We start from the raw sequence: 18,423 nt of genomic DNA on the forward strand, positions 1-18,423 counted from the left end.
ACAGGGCTTTTTTTCTGGGAAAAGGTGGTGGTGGAACTCAGGACTGCACTTGGGGTCAGCTGGAACATGGAAGGAGTTTTTTAAAGTTTAAATTCCCCCGGCGAAAATGGTCACATGGCCGGTGGCCCCACCCCCTGATCTCCAGACAGAGGGGAGTTTAGATTGCCCTCCGCACCGCAGAGGCAATCTCAACTCCCCTCTGTCTGGAGATGAGGGGTGGGGCCACCGGCCATGTGACCATTTTTAAGAGGTTCCGGAACTCCATTCCACTGCATTCCCGCTGAAAAAAAGCCCTGCTTCTCCAGCATTATTGCAACTGCAGCGCGGAGCTGTGAAACTCTATCTAGTGGTCAGGTGCCTATTGAGATCTTGCCAGGGGGGTGACATGGACTGCGCAGCAGCCCCCTGCAACCAGTTTGTGGATAAAACCTCTCACTCTACACTATCAGTGATAAGATCTAATCCTCGGACACACGTAATGTCAGCTTGCCAGTAATACTGCACCTGCAGTTTTGCCACCCCATTTGAAGTGGCTGCTGTTTCCATTTTCTGACCAAGCAGTGATGAAGTATTCCAAAAGAAATGAACGTTCCCTTCATTTTGAAGCAGGGCACAATAGGCATGCTTGTAACTGGTGTTCTTCAGTTGGTTCTACATGCAGGTTGTTGGGATTCAAGTGTGTATGGAACCTCAAAGGGAACCTTTCAGAGCTGAAAAATGTTTTAGCCTGAACTCTCCCCACACCCTGACAGAAGGGTTGCATTGTGCATAGTATAGCACGAGTATTGTGAGCTTGACAGATCTCGGGCATGGCAGCTCCTACACAGTGGCGTAGAGTGGGTTACCAGCACCTGGGGCAACTTCTGGCAGGTGGCTCCCCTGTTACCACATGTGTGCACACAAAGTCCTGGGAACACACAATGACATCACTTGTGACATCATTGCATGGGGCGGGCCGCCCCCCCCCCGGTGTGCTCCCATGATTCGAGCTGCTTACTCCCGGCCAGCAGCCACTGTAGGAGGGTCAGCTTGGCCCACAGCGAGCCAACCACCCCATCGGCATGGCAGGTGGCACGGGCGGCATGGGCAGCCTCCCAGCCCTCCTGTGCAGCCGTCTGCACTGCCACTGCCGGCTCTGCGTGCTCCAAGCCAGGAGCCACAGCAGGAGGAGCACCCAGTGAGCCGGTGCCCTGTAGGCACAGCGGGCGGCACGGGTGTCCTCCCACCCTCCTGCACAGCTGCCCGTGCTGCTGCTGCCAGCTCCACACACTCCCAAGAGCCGTGCAGGGCACCCTCTCTTTGGCAGCACCTGGGGCAAGTGACCCCCCTGTCCCCCCCCAATACGGCCCTGCTCCTACAGGCTTTGTAAACAGCACATACATTGTGGAATGGCTGAGCAAAGGGCGGCAACTATAAGAGAAGTATACTAGGCAAGGGTGGAATGTTTTCCAACATGTCTACATACATTACTCCAGACAAGCATATACTACCAATGCTACTCTTGTCTCCAAAGCTCCTGGTGATTCATCTCCCTGTGCGTACCCATGAGTGAATCACATCAGTCAGACAGCACCCAGTCCAAAGTTCGTTGTTCCCGGAATTTATGGTGGTTGGTACAGCACATACCTCCCACCTGAGACTGATACTTTGATGGGCAGTTTTCCTGCTGGAAGGATAAGGGTCGCCTTCACAGACGGAGAAGCTGCTTTCACACATGCAGAAGGACGCACTTTCAATCCACTTTCAATCCACTTTCAATCCACTTTCAAAGCTATCATTTGCAAGTGGATTTTCCCATTCCACACAGTTGCAAAGTGGATCGAAAATGCATTTTTCAGCATGTGTGAAAGCGGGTTACGTGGATGCTGGAAGAATGCACTAAGTATTTAAGGAGCTTACTCGTTGAAGGAAAAAGCACACAAATTGGAAAAATAAGCCCAAAATGGGACATACGATTTTTGTTTCACTTTATTTAAAACTTTTTAAACCTGTCTTTCTACCCAGCTTAGGCTCCCCCCAAAGTGAACAATAAAAACATTAAATCAAGATTAAAAACGTATACATATATAATGTATATATTAAAAGCATATACGTGTTTTAAAACAGTTTAAACAGAACATATAAATGGAAGAAGGGCTGAGGAGAGTCAGCGAAGGAATGCCAGATAAAACAAAAAAACGGGCTGGCAGAAAATGATGTTAGAAGGGGACAGATGAACCTCCCTGGGGAGGGAGGTCCATAATTTTGGTTCCACAGCCAAGAAAGCTCTTTTCCAGGCTGCCAGCCATCGAGTCTCAGATGGTGAGGGCCCTTGAAGTAAGTCTCGGAAGAAGACTGGAGTGGTTGGGTAGGTTCTTATGGAGTAGGTGGTTCTTAAGGTATGCAGGCCTCAAGCCACCTAGGGCCTTGAAGGTCAATACTACTGATGGGCACGAACAGAAAAAAAACTAACATGATGTTCGTTGTTCATTGCCATCCACGAACAGGGACTCACGAACAACCACGAACATAGCCCTGGGCCATAGTTGAATCCCCAGTGTGTGTTCATGTGCAAACCAGATAACAACAACAACATTTGATTTATATACCGCCCTTCAGGATGACTTAACACCCACTCAGAGTGGTTTACAAAATATGTTGTTATTATCCCCGCAACAAAACATCCTGTGAGGTGGGTGGGGCTGAGAGATCTTCTAGTAGCTGTGAATGACCCAAGGTCACCTAGCTGGCTTCAAGTGGAGGAGTGGTTCTCCAGTGGTTCTCTTAACCACTACACCAAACAGAGCCCAATGTTGTTGCTGATGACTCCATAAATTGTGACACAGCTTTCAATAACATCCACATGAAAAGGAAAGAAAGTGAAACCTCTGACAAGTGATTCCAAATTGATAGATCCAGAGGAGTTAGCCATGTTAGTCTGTAGTAGCAAAATCGAAAAGAGTCCAGTAGCACCTTTAAGACTAACCAACTTTACTGTAGCATAAGCTTTCGAGAACCACTGCTCTCTTCGTCAGATGAATGGAGGGTAAGAAGAAACTGGTTGGATATATAGGTGGAGAGGGGAGGGGGGAGTAGATGCAATCAGTAGCTTCTGATACTGAAATCAGTTACTTCTGATAATGAGATAACCATTCATAGGGCCAAGCTACACATGACGAACGGCAAGTGGATTGAGTGGAGGGCAAGTGAACAGGGAGAAATACACTTGCCATTCAAGTGTCATTCGTCATGTGTAGCTTGGCCCATAGTCTCTATGAATGGTTATCAGCTATGTGCTGCTTTTTTTTAAAAATTAAATTATTTATATGTAATAGATGTAGATGAGATGATTTGTGTTTTTTAAGGTGTTTTTAATGATGTGTATATTTGTATTCTGTTATCCGCCCTGAGCCTGCGAAAGCGGGGAGGGCGGAATATAAATACAATAAATTAAATTAAATTCTATTCAATCCAAGCCCGACTGAGTCAAATTTACATATGAATTCCAATTCAGCAGCTTCCTGTTGGATTCTGTTTTTGAAAGGTTTCTGTTGAACTACAGTGACCTTTAAGTCCTTGATGGAACGTCCTGGTAGATTGAAGTGTTCTCCCACTGGTTTCTGGCTGTTGCCATTTTTAATGTCAGATCCGTGTCCATTTACTCTTTTGCGCAGAGGTTGGCTGGCTTGTCCAATGTACAGAGCAGGTGGACATGGTTGGCACATGAGGGCATATATCACGTTGGAGGATGAGCCGCTGTGAGAGCCAGAGATAGTGTGGTTAACGCCATTGGGTCCTGTGTTTATTGAACTTTAGTCAAACCATCTCAGGGACTGCAACTGTGCCAAACAGACACAATTGTAAATATTGAAAGCTGCTATGCTTGCCAAGTTGTATACCAATGCAGCAATTGTGGGAGAGGACACAGACCTTCTTGTCCTAGAGCAGAACACTGCAGGAAGTCCTTGGAAACGTGCCGCTGCATCCTTTCCGGGTATGCAATAGCTGAGTATGATTCTACTTCAGCCCCCTATAAGCAAAGCAAAAAGCTACCCTTTAAAAAAACTCTGTAATGAGGAAAAGCTTTGCAAACAGATTCGTGTTTTCAGCTGTTCAGATTCCTCTGCAGATACGGTGGCCTGCAGGGGGACAAACTCCTTTTTGTAATGTCTGCAGGTCAGATGACTGAAATGTCTTTACAAAGAGCCACCAAGCGTACCAAAGGACACTCACGAGGCATGCAAAGTTTGGCTTAGCAACTCTTCCTACAGCCGCAGCGTTATACCAAAAAACTTGCAGAGCGTTTGGTCAGGTCTAAAAAGGGAGAGGTGTGAGTTTTGGAGGTCATGGGCTGAGATGGTACATTAGAAGAGGGATAGTTTATGACCACTCACAACCTTACAGTCAGTTTGGAGTAGTGGTTAAGAGCACGGGACTCTAATCTGGAGAACCGGGTCTGATTCCCCTCTCCTCCACTTGAAACCAGCTGGGTGACCTTGGGTCAGTCACAGCTCTCTCAGAGCTCTCTCAGCCCCACCCGCCCCACAGGGTGTTTGTTGTTGAGGGGATAATAATAACATACTTTGTAAACTGCTCTGAGTGGGTGTGTTAAGTCATCCTGAAGGGCGGTATATAAATCGAATGTCGTTGTTGTTATTAAAAGTCCCTGCACCAAACATTTGCATCATGTTGCTTGTAGTTTGCAACTCCAGGTGTAAACAGAACTGCATTAGTGGTGGTTTGTCTTTCTCCTACTTGTTGAACATCTTGGGTTGAACATCTTGAAGAGGGTATGCTGGAAACACCAGAAGAGCTGTTTCTTGACTCTCCCAGTAATGCCAGTGAAGCTGACACCTCGGTGATATCTGCTGGTGAGCAATTCAGGCTTCTGAGACTGGAGACAGGATTGGATGACTTTCTGGACCATGAGTAACAGATAATATAGCTGCAGTAAAACGTTTGGCTGTAGTAAAATCATAGCACTGTAGTAGATTTGTCTGTCGACTTTAACATGTTGACGGTACACTTATACTACACTTACAAGCAATGTTGTTCTTATTTCATTTTACTATTCAGGCAGACATTTGAAATTTAAAAAAACAGTACTTTAGTAGCAGTAGTGTACTTTGTTTTTTGAGTAAAGGTAGTTGTATAACAATTGACTGAGGCACAATACAATGAAGCAAAATGCAGGGTATGTTTATTTGATAAGCCCTGATATACATTATGCAAATCCACCCAAATTCTGGGCTTTAAAACCTTGTCCAAAATTATTCTCTATGTTCTTCTGACCATGTTGTATGCCAACAACCTTCAGTTGCTTCATTGGTTTCATAGATCTGGGTGCTGTAGCATAGCAGTTAAGTGGTTGGGTTGTAAATCAGCACTCTGCTGGTTCGAATCCCACTACTGCCTTGAGCTCAGCAGGTCACCTTGGGTCCTCCCCAGCTCCCCAGCTGGATTGTGGGGATAATAATAACACTGACTTTATTTTCTACACTTAGTGGGGCACTAATCTGTCCAGAAGGGCAATGTATAAACACCCTGTTATTATTACTGGTATTATTAAATTGCGAGAAAGTTACCTGCAAACGGACTTAAGGATTGCAGTGGCTATAGGATAGGGTTTGTAGGCTGTAAGGTACAAGCCACATAGGGCTTTCTTAAATGAGGACTTGGAACATTCCATCTGTTTTCCACCTTCACAGCCTGAGCAGTCATAGAGTCTTAATAGTTACTTGGCTCTTGCTAACTTCACTTTCTTGTTTTGCTTCCCCTTCATCTTACCAAACGCTCCGTCATCTTCTTGGACCTGACCTGGTAAGTTGGAACAGGTCTCTTTAATTTTTACACTCTTCATTGGTGATCTGGCTGGTTTCTGTTCACTAAGGGCTAAAGGAGACCTTGAAGTAGAGACCTCAGGGAAGGGTTAAAGTTGCAAAATTAGACGCCTGACCACAGCTTCAATTAGAAGCTAGTGGGGGACAGTTTGCCCTTGATTCCCATGTAAACATACAGAGAGTATCACGATACAAAAGTTAGCACAAAGAAATACAATCGTGAATACTTCCTAAGTAACAAACCTAATCTACCAATCAACATTTAATAAACCGTTTTAACCAAAATTATGTGTCTGTCTTGTGTGATACATTGAATCACAAAGGGTACTGAGATAAAGCAGCCTCCAAGGTGCAATACCCGCTAATACAATAAATCATTCATGTGTCAATTACCCGTTAATACACTTACTGTAGACTATTTAATGACATAACGTGCTAGTGCTTAATCCTATTAACACATCCATTTCATAATTTATAATAAATAATCAAGTATTGCACTAGTCCCTTCAGTATCACAATTTGAAATCCACAAGCAACTCAGGACATAAAAAAACACCATTCACTTGTAATTCCTTTTCATAAGTCCAAACAGAGTCCCAAGTTGCTGTGAGATAATCCGCAGCCGAATAGCGGAGCCTGGAAATCACATGTGACTGTATGGATAGTCCGGCTCGTTCTGTTACCCCATTTCATTGTCTTCCTCAAAGCAGTCACACACCCAAATCTATATTAAAGCAAACAAGCTTAGAGTAACCTACCACATTGATGAAACAGGGTAGGTTACTCTTAGCTCATTAAATGTTGATTGGTAGATTAGATTTGTTACTTAGTAAGTATTCACGATTGTATTTCTTTGTGCTATCCCATGTAAACTTGACGAAGCATCTTCAAAATGCAGTGATCTCGCGGGATGGTTTTGCACAGATGCCAGACAAGTAGAAAAAGAAGAATTCAGGCCCCTTGTTCCCTCAGGCATTTGACTTACTTATAGTGGGTGATGAAAAAGGTTTTGCTTAGCTAGCTGTAAAATCCGCACTCAGAATTCAAGCTTCAGTCTTCTCCTTCCATCCCTTTAGATGACTCAGAGGATGTTTGGAACCTATTTTCGGGTTGGTTTCTACGGCTGCAAGTTTGGGGACCTGGATGAACAAGAGTTTGTGTACAAGGAACCGTCCATCACCAAATTAGCTGAGATCTCTCACCGACTTGAGGTAAGAGGTTCTGCATCCTGCGTATACAAGGTATCAAGTGTGAGAAAGATGGTATAATGAACGGGAATAAGCAGATGCAGGAGGAGAACTGGTCAGGCAGTGGTCGGGTGAATGGAAATGGAATGTCCATTGTCATCTTGAGAATGGCGGCCCACTTTTAGGTCTTGACTCAAAGTTGGGAACCAGTAGTGTAAAGGAAGAGGCAGTCAACTTAATTGATTAGTGCCTCCTTCTGTGTAGTTTCTAGTCACTGGATCTTCAGGACTTTTCCCACCATTGACTCTGAGAAGCAGAAGTAGCCAACGCTTCATAGAAGCTGCAAGGAATTTCCTTTGGTCTCCATGGCTAGGGATGCCCCCCACGAAGCCAGACTGTCCCTTTAGCTTTGCCTTGAGGAATCATATCTCCATTTCCTTACAGGAGTTTTATGCCAAGCGTTTTGGGGATGACGTGGTAGAAATTATCAAAGACTCGAACCCTGTGCACAAGAACAAGCTAGATCCTAATAAGGTAACATTTCCTGCAAACATTATAGTGTATCTTGCTGGCTAGGTGTGCCCTGTTGACGGACCAGGTCAAACCTTATTGAATGAGAAACTCTAAAGAAAGGAAATGATTGCCTCCGCTGGCTTAGGATCTCATTGCATCTCCAGTGGGGATATGCTGGGGGGATGGATCTTTATACTTTATCTTCTCAAAGCATGCTGACTCACAGCTGAATTGCCGCACCCCTTCTCTCCTGTACCATACACTACGGCAGTGAGCTATGGAGTTTGTTCAAATGATGAAATGATGCATTAAATATACTTTTTATATTTTGTATTATTTGGTAGATTTCCCCCTGACGAAGCTGCCCGCGAACCGCATAAGGGCTGTGCTATTACAACCTCATGGAATGATTGTGTTTGGGGGATTGAAAAATTTGGGTCGCTACCCAAATGTATTGTTATCATATTTTATTTATTCATTTATTTTATTACATTTGTAACTCGGTCTCCCCGCAAGCAGGCTCAGATTTTATGATTTTAATGCTGTTTTATTGTAATTTATTTATTTACGTTGTAATCCACTCTGAGCCTGTTTACAGGGAGAGCGAATAATAAATCCAATGAATGAATGAATGAATGAATGAATGAATGAATGAATGAATGAATATTATTAAAGATTCTTTTCTCTGCACCAGTTGTCTCTTCGTCTTCAAATATAAGATTGGTAACAGGTGCTCTTTTTCCACAGATGTCACCCCCGTAATTTTGCTAGTCAAAGGTCAGACTCTGGCTCCTATCTTGGGCTTGCCATCATAGCAAACAAACCCCTAGAGGGGGAGAGGCTGTCCTGACTCCCTTCTGATTCCCCTTTGTGTGGTCTGCCCCAGGCATATATCCAGTTAACTTACGTGGAGCCATTCTTTGACACCTACGAGCTGAAGGATCGCATCACATACTTTGACAAGAACTACAACCTGCGCACCTTCATGTTCTGTACACCCTTCACACTGGATGGACGAGCGCACGGTGACCTCCATGAACAGTTCAAGCGCAAGACCCTGCTAACCACCTCTCACGCCTTTCCCTACATCAAAACCCGCATCAACGTAATCCGCAAAGAGGAGGTACTCCGGGGTGGGGGAGGAGGGGGGGGGCGCAGGACACTGCCACATTGAAAAGGTGGCCGTTTAGAAGCCAGGTAGCTGCTGAATAAAATTCCCAGTGGTTGGAGGCGGCGGGGGGGGGGGGCGGGGAGTGTCCCACAGATCTCAAGCCCATGACTGAAAAAAACATAATTAACTATGCAAAAGAGTTAAAATATCAGGATACATTCTGAAAAATAAAAAGATCGTTCAAAAGCATTTAGTTGAATAATTTATCAAATAAGCATCAGTATTGCCGAGAGCTTTTGTCAACTTTTATATTTATGGCATAAAGTCCATCTGAAATTGAATAAGATGTGTTTAGGGAAACAATATAGAAATGTGGGCTTGTTTCTGGAAACTTTAGCCACTTTTAATGAACTGGTGCTATTGGACCTGGATCTTGCTCTTGTCCAGTAATTAAATCCCTTTGGCAAAAAATGATAGCAGATATAGAATGCATGATTAATTATAAATTGTCCTTTGCTCAAAAGGTCATATTGTTGAGTCTAATAGATTATATGTTCCCATGGTAAATAGAAATATGATTTATGATATATTGGCAGCTGCCAAATTGTGATTAGGCAAAAACTAGAAGAGTTTTAAAATAATATTAAAATGTGGTGTCTGATAAAGCAATGTAGATTGATAGAATTAGTTTGAATGAGGGATGGGAGACAAAAACTATCTTTTTATAGATTTTTGATATCAAAAATTTGGCTTAGATATTGATTTCTCTCATTGCTCTTCCTTGATGTAATATCTAATAGGCATATAATACTCAGGTATAGATGTAACGGATAGGTATAGTTCTATTGTGTGTGTACGATACTTTTGTAATACTCTGTGTCATATGTTGGTGCTGGTGGAGAGTGCTGTCAAGTCATAGCTGACTTATGGCAACCCCTGGTGGGGTTTTCATGGTAAGAGACTATCAGAGGTGGTTTGCCATTGCCTGCTTCTGCAACTCTGGTCTTCGTTGGAGGTCTCCCATCCAATTACTAACCTAGTCCGACCCTGCTTAGCTTCTGAGATCTGACGAGATCAGGCTTGCCTGGGCTATCCAGGTGAGGGCGTGTCATATGTTATGTGTATATAATGTGAAATAATAACAAAAATAATAATTTATACATTTGTGCAAGCCAGAGCTCAGCTGTTCTCGATGCAGTACTCAGATTGTGCACAGATGGCATGCTTATTGAGTGCTCAACCCTCGGAGCACACAGATCTTATTATTGACCTTAGAGTTTGTGTTTCCATAGATTATTCTCATTCCTATTGAGGTGGCCATAGAGGACATGCAAAAGAAAACCCAAGAATTGGCCTTTGCTACCCACCAGGATCCAGCTGACGCCAAGATGCTGCAGATGGTTTTGCAGGGATGTGTTGGCACCACAGTCAACCAGGTACTTCCGGAATAGAAGGAATTTGTATTCTTGCTTAAGTTGGAAATATAATAATGGCATGGAGAACAGTCTTTCCAGTCTTAAGTCTTAAGACACACTTGCATCTTAAGATCCGAACACTCTCTGTCAAGGCAGAATCTTGAACTAGAACATCCATTTGTTTGCATGCTGAATTTATTTCAAAAATAATGCGTTGAAGAACAGATAACTCCTCAAACTGTCCTGTTTCATTATATAGTCCCGTAGTACCTAAATTTAAATTCATGAGCATAGAGGACTGTAATAGAGTGGTCATTTCCCACTCAACTTTTTAAAAAATTTAACATTTAAGAATTTATTAAAATATTGATTTCATCTACAAAGGGTAAAAGACAAAGGTTAAAATGTTACAATCCACATACCCAAGAAATAACTCATATACACGCATACCCCTAGCACAAATGGTATAGCAATTTACATTTGGTTTTAACTCCTAGAGGAAAAGCCTGTTTAAACAAAGGCAAAACTACAATAATTAACAAACCTCATACAACATGTCCTTTAACTCTTAACTCCAAGAAATGTGCTTAGTATTATTATTTCTCAGACACCTATCTCTCTCTATATAAAGACAAGTGTCCTGCCTGACTCATCAACGCCCAGCCCAAACTTCTGGACCTAGAAACATGAAATTTGGGGAGAACATTCCTTTCATGATGTAAACTCCCACTAAGAAGGGATTTTCAGAAATTTGCCCCCTAAGGGGATAAAAAAGGATTTTCCCAAAGGGATACAGCTTCCCTGTGTGGCTGGCAGGCTCCTGCCTGCTTGCGCCTCTGCCCACTGCCAGCTCAGCCACTCTTCCCTGATTGGGCCAGCCTTTCAAGGTCATTTGCATATGCGAGCTGATTGGAGCTCACAACATTCCACACACACACCCTACACACACACACACACACGAGACAGTTGGAACACAGAGGTCATTTGCATATGCGGCCTGATTGGTCCTCACCCCCCACATTCTAAACAGTCTGCATTTGCTATTGGGAGTCATTGAATGTGTGTCATTGAATGTGTCATTGAATGTATCCTGAGGTAAAATGCACCTTCCAAGGCTGCCAGTCTCCTTATGGGACTTGGCTTTCCTGTGTGGCTGGCAGGCTCCTGCCTGCTTGCACCCCCCTTTCTCTGATTGGTAAGCTGTGGAACTCTGTTCTGAGGTAAGAATGAGGTAACGGAAAGTAGTTAAATACTGTAGTGAAGCTCTGGTATCAAGCTAGTTCAAAATAAAAGCATATCTCTATACCACAGCTCGGACGGTAAAAGATCTTTTTGTGACAAAATTTGAAATATAGGAGCCCAGACATGACTCATCTTTAAGTATCCAAGCTTGGTACACTCGAATATGGAAATATTTTGTGTTGTCCAAAGTAACAGCGAATTTGGCAAACCCCTTTTCAAAAAGAAGTATCATAAATTCGTTAATGTCTGGGTTCCCGCTCAACTCGGTTGTTCCTGCTCGCTATCTCCAGCTCTTATTTTATGGTGTTTTTCCTCATGTGTAAATGAATCTTCTCTGAAGAAATAAGTGAAACAAGCAGAGGAATATGTTCACGTTGCCAAGTTCAAAGTTGTCAATCATGTTCCAGAGATTACTGGATTCCATATAGTAAACCACTACACTGGATCCATCGGAAGACAAAGACATATTCTCTTGAGTTATCAAAGATTTCTGAGCTATTCACAGTCCTTGGGTGACCGAAGTTTTGTATTTGGGCAACAAGAGGGCTTCAGGCTAGATTAGCAAACACCAACATGTCAGAACAATTGAGAGTCAACTTAGCAAGGATGGGATGAGAACAGACGCTTATCCTGGCAGAGGTGAGATTGGGTTCAGGTAAAAGCATGGAACGGAACCGAGGAGCCTTCACACTGTTTCAGTGCCTAAGAGCATATAATCACCATATAAACATCACACTTGACATCTGTCCTAATGACTTATTAGGTATCCAACCCAAAGTGGGTCAAAGGAGAATTTCCCTGGTCCTCCCCGTTCCCTCCTCTCTGCACCCCACACTCTTTCTGCACACCACATCCTTTTTGGACAGGGTGCAAAATACTCTAGTATCCTGAGATAATAGTTTGGTGGGAAGTTCGAATGGACATCCCACTTTCTGATTGGTTCATCCCTTCCCGTGTGGAGACTCCGTAAACTATGGGTCAGAGAGGCAAGCCTTTGTTTTGTTTTGCCAAGCCAAGACTCCTCTGGAGGGAGATGCCGCTAGATGGGAAGGTGTCTGAAGATTGTGTAAGGTTTAGTTAGCAAGAAAATGTATTTTCCTTTTGTTTCTGTATTTGGACATTTATTATGTAGATTTTTGCAATTAGTGTTTTTGTGTGCATAGGATAAAAATTGTAGTGTTTGTACTTTAGCTTTGATAGGCTTTCTAGGTTCTTTTCCCCATGAGCCCACATTTCCAGATAGACCGAGAAAGGGTTTTTCTCACAAACATACACACAGACCTACGTTTAAAGGGTGAATTATTGAGTGGCTTGAAACAGTCTGTCTGATGAACCGAAATCTCTAGGTCGTGGCAGAGGTTATCAATTGGTATTTCTGGGGTTCAAGAAAATTTGACTCCAGAGCAACATTTGGGAATCTGTAACAGACCTCCCACCTCCACAAAATCTGTAATGCCCAGAGAACTAAGCTAAGGTAGGACGTCTCTGCCCCCATCTTGACCCCAGAATCTGTTTGTTCCAGGGACCTCTGGAAGTGGCGCAAGTTTTTTTGGCTGAGATTCCTGATGATCCCAAGTTGTATCGGCACCACAACAAGCTGAGGCTGTGCTTCAAAGACTTCACCAAGAGGTACTGTGCATATTTCATTTGCTGTGAAGTCATAAATGCATGGTGGTGGTGGTGGAGAGTATCATCAGGTCATAGCTGACTGATGGAGAACCCTGCTGGGGTTTTCAAGGCAAGAGACCGAGAGCTAAGCTACAAGAGATGAATTACACAAAGAGGAGCATGTGAAGGGAGTTGCAATGTTAGCCCGGAAGCTGAGTTTTAAAAGAGATCAGAAAGCTTTGTCAGTGCCCTCTCTACAGATCGCTGCTCAGAAGGTTTGTTTATTTCCTATTCTCCTCTTAGAAGGGGAGGTGAAACTGACAGAGCCTTCTGGAGTCAAAGAGGAAATTAAGAAACCCTCTGAGCAGCCATCTCTCTGGCTCTGTAGAGAGGGGAAATTAACAAAGCCTTCCGGTCTCTTTTAAAACTCAGCTTCCCAACTAACATTGCGACTCCCTTCACGTGCTCCTCCTCATGTAATTTGTCTCTTGTAGCTTGGATCTGACAGAGGTCGTTTCCTATTGCCTGCCTCCACATAGCAACCCTGGTCTTCTTTGGAGGTCGCCCATCCAATCACTAACCAAGGCTGGCCCTGCTTAGCTTCTGAGATCTGACGAGATCGGGCTTGCCTGGGATATCCAGGTCAGGGCCATAAATGCATACTCCTTCTCAAATGTGATGTGCTCGGATGGTCATGTTCACAAAATATGCGTCGGTTCAAGTGCCGTGTTTTAGCAGAGAAATGTGACTCGTAAGTTTAGAAGTTAAATAAAATGCAAAGATTTTCTAAAGCAGGCTTCCCAGCGTGGTGCCTGGAGATGCCATAGTACATGCCAGTACCTCCCTTGGCTTTTCAGAAAGTGAGCAGGGCAGTGGGCACAGTACCATGATGGTGTGGGCACCTCATTGTGTGAGGGGAGATAGGTGTTCAGAAGTAGAAGTCTGCCCACCTCTTCTTCCCCAGACTTTCAGTTCTCCCTGTGGCTGGACCATGTGTCCAATCAAAATATAGATAGCTCCGCCCCCTGCAGCAGCCATTTTTGTTTGGCTCCACCTCCTGGATGCTTACCACCACCCCTCTCAAAAATCTAATGGTGCCTCCAGCCCCAAACCATTGGGATCCCTTTCAGTTCACATACCCTGATGCATTAGCAGTGTGTACAACTCTACCACTGAGAACTGTTGGTTTCCCCCTAGACAAGCCATGCTCCTGTTGCTTAGTTGCCTCTTTAAGCTTTATCATTGTTGCTTCCGCTGTTTAGGTGTGAAGATGCCCTTCGCAAGAACAAGTCACTGATTGGGCAAGATCAACGCGACTATCATCGAGAGCTGGAGAGGAATTACCAGCGCCTGAAAGAAGCCCTACACCCACTTCTCAACCGCAAAATCCCTCAACTGTACACACCAGTTGCCCCATATTCTGCACACAGGTGAGGCCACAAAGTGCCATCATGTGGCACTACAGAAGAAGAAAGACTCGGACCTAAAATGCACCCAGGCCAAAGAGTCAGTGTTACCATTTGTCTGTACCATAGTCGATCTAGGCACAAATGTGCATAATTAATTTGTTTAAGAAGCATACATTGGATTAGTCACTTAATCCTGATTGATATTTATAGATACAACTACCTTCTCTCATCCATATGGTAACTTTTTGCAGTTAGATTATATACTAATATCTGCTACCTTTGTAAATGAGTTAATCAAGATTGATATAGGACCAACTATTTATTCTGATCATGCATCATTAATGGCTCAAATTGAATTTGTAAATATTAAGAACAGACCACGATGGAGATTGAATAGCTATTTAATTAAATAACCAGCTATTCTGGGATTGATAAAAAAGAAATTAAAACTTTTTTTGAGATTAATGAAACTCTAGAAATAGAATTGCCAAGTGTATAGTAAGGTCTTTAAGGCCTGGGGCCTGCTGATCTCCCCACAAATGTATTAAATAAAAATAGAGAGAAGATAAGATCAGAAATGCTTGAGGATATTAAGCATAAGGATATACACTGAAACATCAGGTAAAAATCTCTGCCTCTGTTTCATGTTCTGTGCTACTACTGAGAGCCAGTTTGGTGTAGTGGTTAAGAGCAGCAGGACTCTAATCTGGAGAGCCGGGTTTGATTCCCCACTCCTCCACTTGAAGCCAGCTGGGGGACCTTGGGTCAGTTGCAGCTCTCTCAGAGCTCTCGCAGCCCCACAGGGGGATTGTCCTGAGGATAATAATAACACATTTTGAGCTTGTAAATTGTGACGTCATGGTAATGGATAAAACTTTGGTAACGATACGAGACTTCTTGAAGAAAATTCAAGTGTTAAATTTGCTTATTCTGCGTTGGACTCCTTTTGTGAAATATTGGGACCAAAACTTTCAATGTGAGACTGTTGAGAAAGAAATGTTAAACTGGATATAACTCGAAGAGGATTCTTTAATTTTTCCTTTGTATTGTTATGATATTTTTGCATTTTTTGTAAACAAACAAACAAACAAAACACACTTGGGTCTCTCCGTCCCTATTAACACTAGCATTTGAACACTGTGTGCAGAGTGTGGATGCACAAAAAGGTTGTCGTTTGTGCCTCCGGAGCATCTTTTGGAAGAGTTGTAAGACTCTTTATTGCAGGTGGGGAGGGGGGGTGCAGGGCTTAATGTAGCCCCCTCAATTTAAACCTATAATAACTTCTGAAAATTTTACAATTTCCCCTGAACACTTGGGAAGGACATTTATTTTCTGTCTTCCGTGGAACGATCTGCTTTTAAAAATGTTTGTTTTACTCATTTCTCCTCTAGAAACTCTTTCAACAGATTGAGTATGCGGAAGAGTGAAGCCTAGAAAGGACGTTCCCAATGGAATCGACTCCCTGAAACCGCTTGCAAGAGGGAGCTTTGTATCCCAGAGCCCAGCCCGGCTTAGAGGCCGTGCTTTTTCTGTGCTGGGACGAACACTGGTTTGGACTTCCAGGTTTTCTTCAGCATATAGGCCTCGTCAAACACTCCGATAGGGAGAAAAATGTGTGTGGAAGATGATGGTAGGAGACAACTGATTGTCATTTCACGTCCAGCTGAAAACTGGACTCCATCCTCCGAATTTCAGCGCACTGCCCTCACCCAGCACAGACCATCTCGTCCTCGTCAATAACTTCTGTCTGTTTCTACTGAACTAAAGATCTGCTTTGTATATATGGTTCTTGGACCACCGCCACCCGAGGAGCCAAATCTAAAGCTTTAGTTATGGTTGCATTTGGAGGTCTGCCCTAGTGTAACTTGTGGGTGAAACAAAGAACTTGCTCTCCCCTTTCTGTTGTTCCGTTCTCGACTCCTCCTTTGGCTGCCAGTTGGAAATTCCAGCTGTCCTTGGATCTACAAGAATGTCCGGGTTAAGCTTTGTATCCTACTCCTGCCCTGAGGCAGAAAGCAACGGTTTCTGGGAAGTATGGGACTATAATGGCGCAACCTGAGTTGCTTTCCAAGGTGAGCAGGCCCTTGAGGGAGGAATTTCATCCACCTACATAATCTTGGCCAAAAAATCGGCAACTCAGACTCACAATTCTTCTGCTCTTCTTTGCTGGCTTGATATAGCTGGTAACCAGTACTACCCAAATGGCCTCCTGCTAATCGCATTCTGAAGCATTGACCAAAGACCGCTTTCTGTCCACAGTGCCTCTTGTTAAATCCTTTTGAGATAGGACCTGGTGTTCACACATAGATGCAAACACAGCAATTCCTTCCAAACAGAGTGAGAATGGAACCTTGGTCACCTCCCTACATCCAGACGTGAAGGATGGTGGTGTATGCGTCTCTCTTAAGAGGAGTAACCCATTCATCTCCCTTGCTTCATCTCACTCAGTGCCTCTTTCCCTCCCTCCAGCAAGTGATGTAAAGGAGATTTGCTTTTATAGCTAGACCTAAATCCATACTTTACTAGGCTCCTATATAAAAAGGTGAAAGATTGTTGTCAATCCACAAGAGGAGAGAGGATCTTCAGGGAAGATGGATGTATCTAGAGGCAGGCACAAACCGGGAAAATGGCGGTTCATTGCAGTTTGTGGTTCGTCATATTTCACGAATCACGAACTGCCATGAACTTGCCCGGTTTGCGAACCGGTTCTTTGGTTTGTCACTTCTGACACTGCAGAAGGTCTGCAGAAAGCGCCCCCTCATTGCCCAGGTAACGGATTGACCAGTGCCACATTATCTGCAGCGATGAACTGAAAAATGAACCATACAAACCGTCTAAAAATTATAGCGGTTCGTCATGGTTCATCAGAAATGAGCTCCAATGAACCAAAAAACGGCCCAGTTTGTGACAAAATTTGGTTCGTATTTCAGTTCGTGCCCACTTCTAATTGTATCCCATTTCTGAAAGCTGGGGATCATAGATGGATAAAAGACAAACCAAAATTGCTGTAGGCCTTTTCTACCAAGGAAATTGAATCCAGATGTACTTGTTTGTGACCGTGGAACGTTTCACCAAAAAGTATGGGGTTGATCACCTCCCTTGATAAGAGCTGCGTGCTAACCTGTCAAGGACAAGTATCACTTCTTGCTAAAACGAAGTGGGAAAATAAATAAGCAGTGTGATACAGATTCTGAAATCATCCTTTGGGTTTTCAAAGACTTGATGAGTAATATGATAAGCACCGAGCCACTGCAATAGACCTCGCCCCCGCTTCCATTTTCCTGCCTCTTGTGTTTTTTTCTTTAAAAGCAATGTTTGCGCTTTTCCTAAACACAGAAAGGCATGAAGAGATCTGTTTTATACAACTCAGGTAACCAAATCTATACCTGTCTGGATCCAAAATGTATTCCTACCTGGATCAGAATCCCATTTTTCCTTCCTTGCCAGAATTTCCAGAACTGGTGGATATTTTCTGGTGTGCTGGGGCCAGGCTCTGGTGTGTAGCTCAGCTTTGATGGTGGTGCATCTGACATCTGTTTGTCTGCTGAGATTGTAAATATTTTACTGATATTGTGGCTGAAGAAAAGCATACCCTAAAAGACTGTCTCAGTTCTCTTAATGAATGGGGGGAAGGTCTTGATTGTATGGAGTCAAAGGTATGATTATGTTACAGAGTCACCTGAGTGCCTGAGCTGCAAATTTTGCAAAATGCTCAGAAACTACGCTGCAGGACTCTGGCACCAATGGTATGTTGACCGTATTTTGTCCCTTAATCCCACTTCCGTTACATTGGCACACTGGGTGCCTCTTCACCCGTGCATCTTTCTTTTGCCATTGACAAAAACCAACTGGTTCCAAATGGTTCCAAAGATGTGTCAATCAAATTGTGTTTTTTGTTTCTACTGAAACCCTTCAGCCAGTGTTTCAGAGTTGCCACTGCTGCTCCGCAATTCTGTCCAGTCTGGTTTTGCCTCTAGCAGACCTTGCAGTCTCAGGGTATAGTCTGGAGAAACATGATACGGGGGAAAAAATCCCAACCTGAGGGCCAAGCTACACATGACGAATGACACTTGAACAGCAAGTGTATTTCTCCCTGTTCACTTGCCCTCCACTCAATCC

At 43.6% G+C, this 18,423-nt stretch overlaps 1 protein-coding gene across 1 annotated transcript in view; it reads left to right on the forward strand.

The window, feature by feature from the left end:
* DOCK6 (dedicator of cytokinesis 6) overlaps positions 1-17,903 on the forward strand; it is a 135,177-nt gene extending 117,274 nt beyond the window's left edge. The window contains exons 43-49 of the mRNA XM_055003920.1: positions 6,896-7,030; positions 7,451-7,540; positions 8,406-8,642; positions 9,923-10,066; positions 12,810-12,916; positions 14,158-14,325; positions 15,696-17,903. Of these exons, the coding sequence (XP_054859895.1) occupies positions 6,896-7,030; positions 7,451-7,540; positions 8,406-8,642; positions 9,923-10,066; positions 12,810-12,916; positions 14,158-14,325; positions 15,696-15,738 (924 nt within the window). The 3' untranslated portion in view covers positions 15,739-17,903. The remainder of the gene's footprint in view (positions 1-6,895; positions 7,031-7,450; positions 7,541-8,405; positions 8,643-9,922; positions 10,067-12,809; positions 12,917-14,157; positions 14,326-15,695) is intronic.
* Positions 17,904-18,423: the final 520 nt, after the last annotated feature.

Source organism: Eublepharis macularius, chromosome 19, assembly GCF_028583425.1.
Source record: "Eublepharis macularius isolate TG4126 chromosome 19, MPM_Emac_v1.0, whole genome shotgun sequence".
NCBI lineage: Eukaryota > Metazoa > Chordata > Lepidosauria > Squamata > Eublepharidae > Eublepharis > Eublepharis macularius.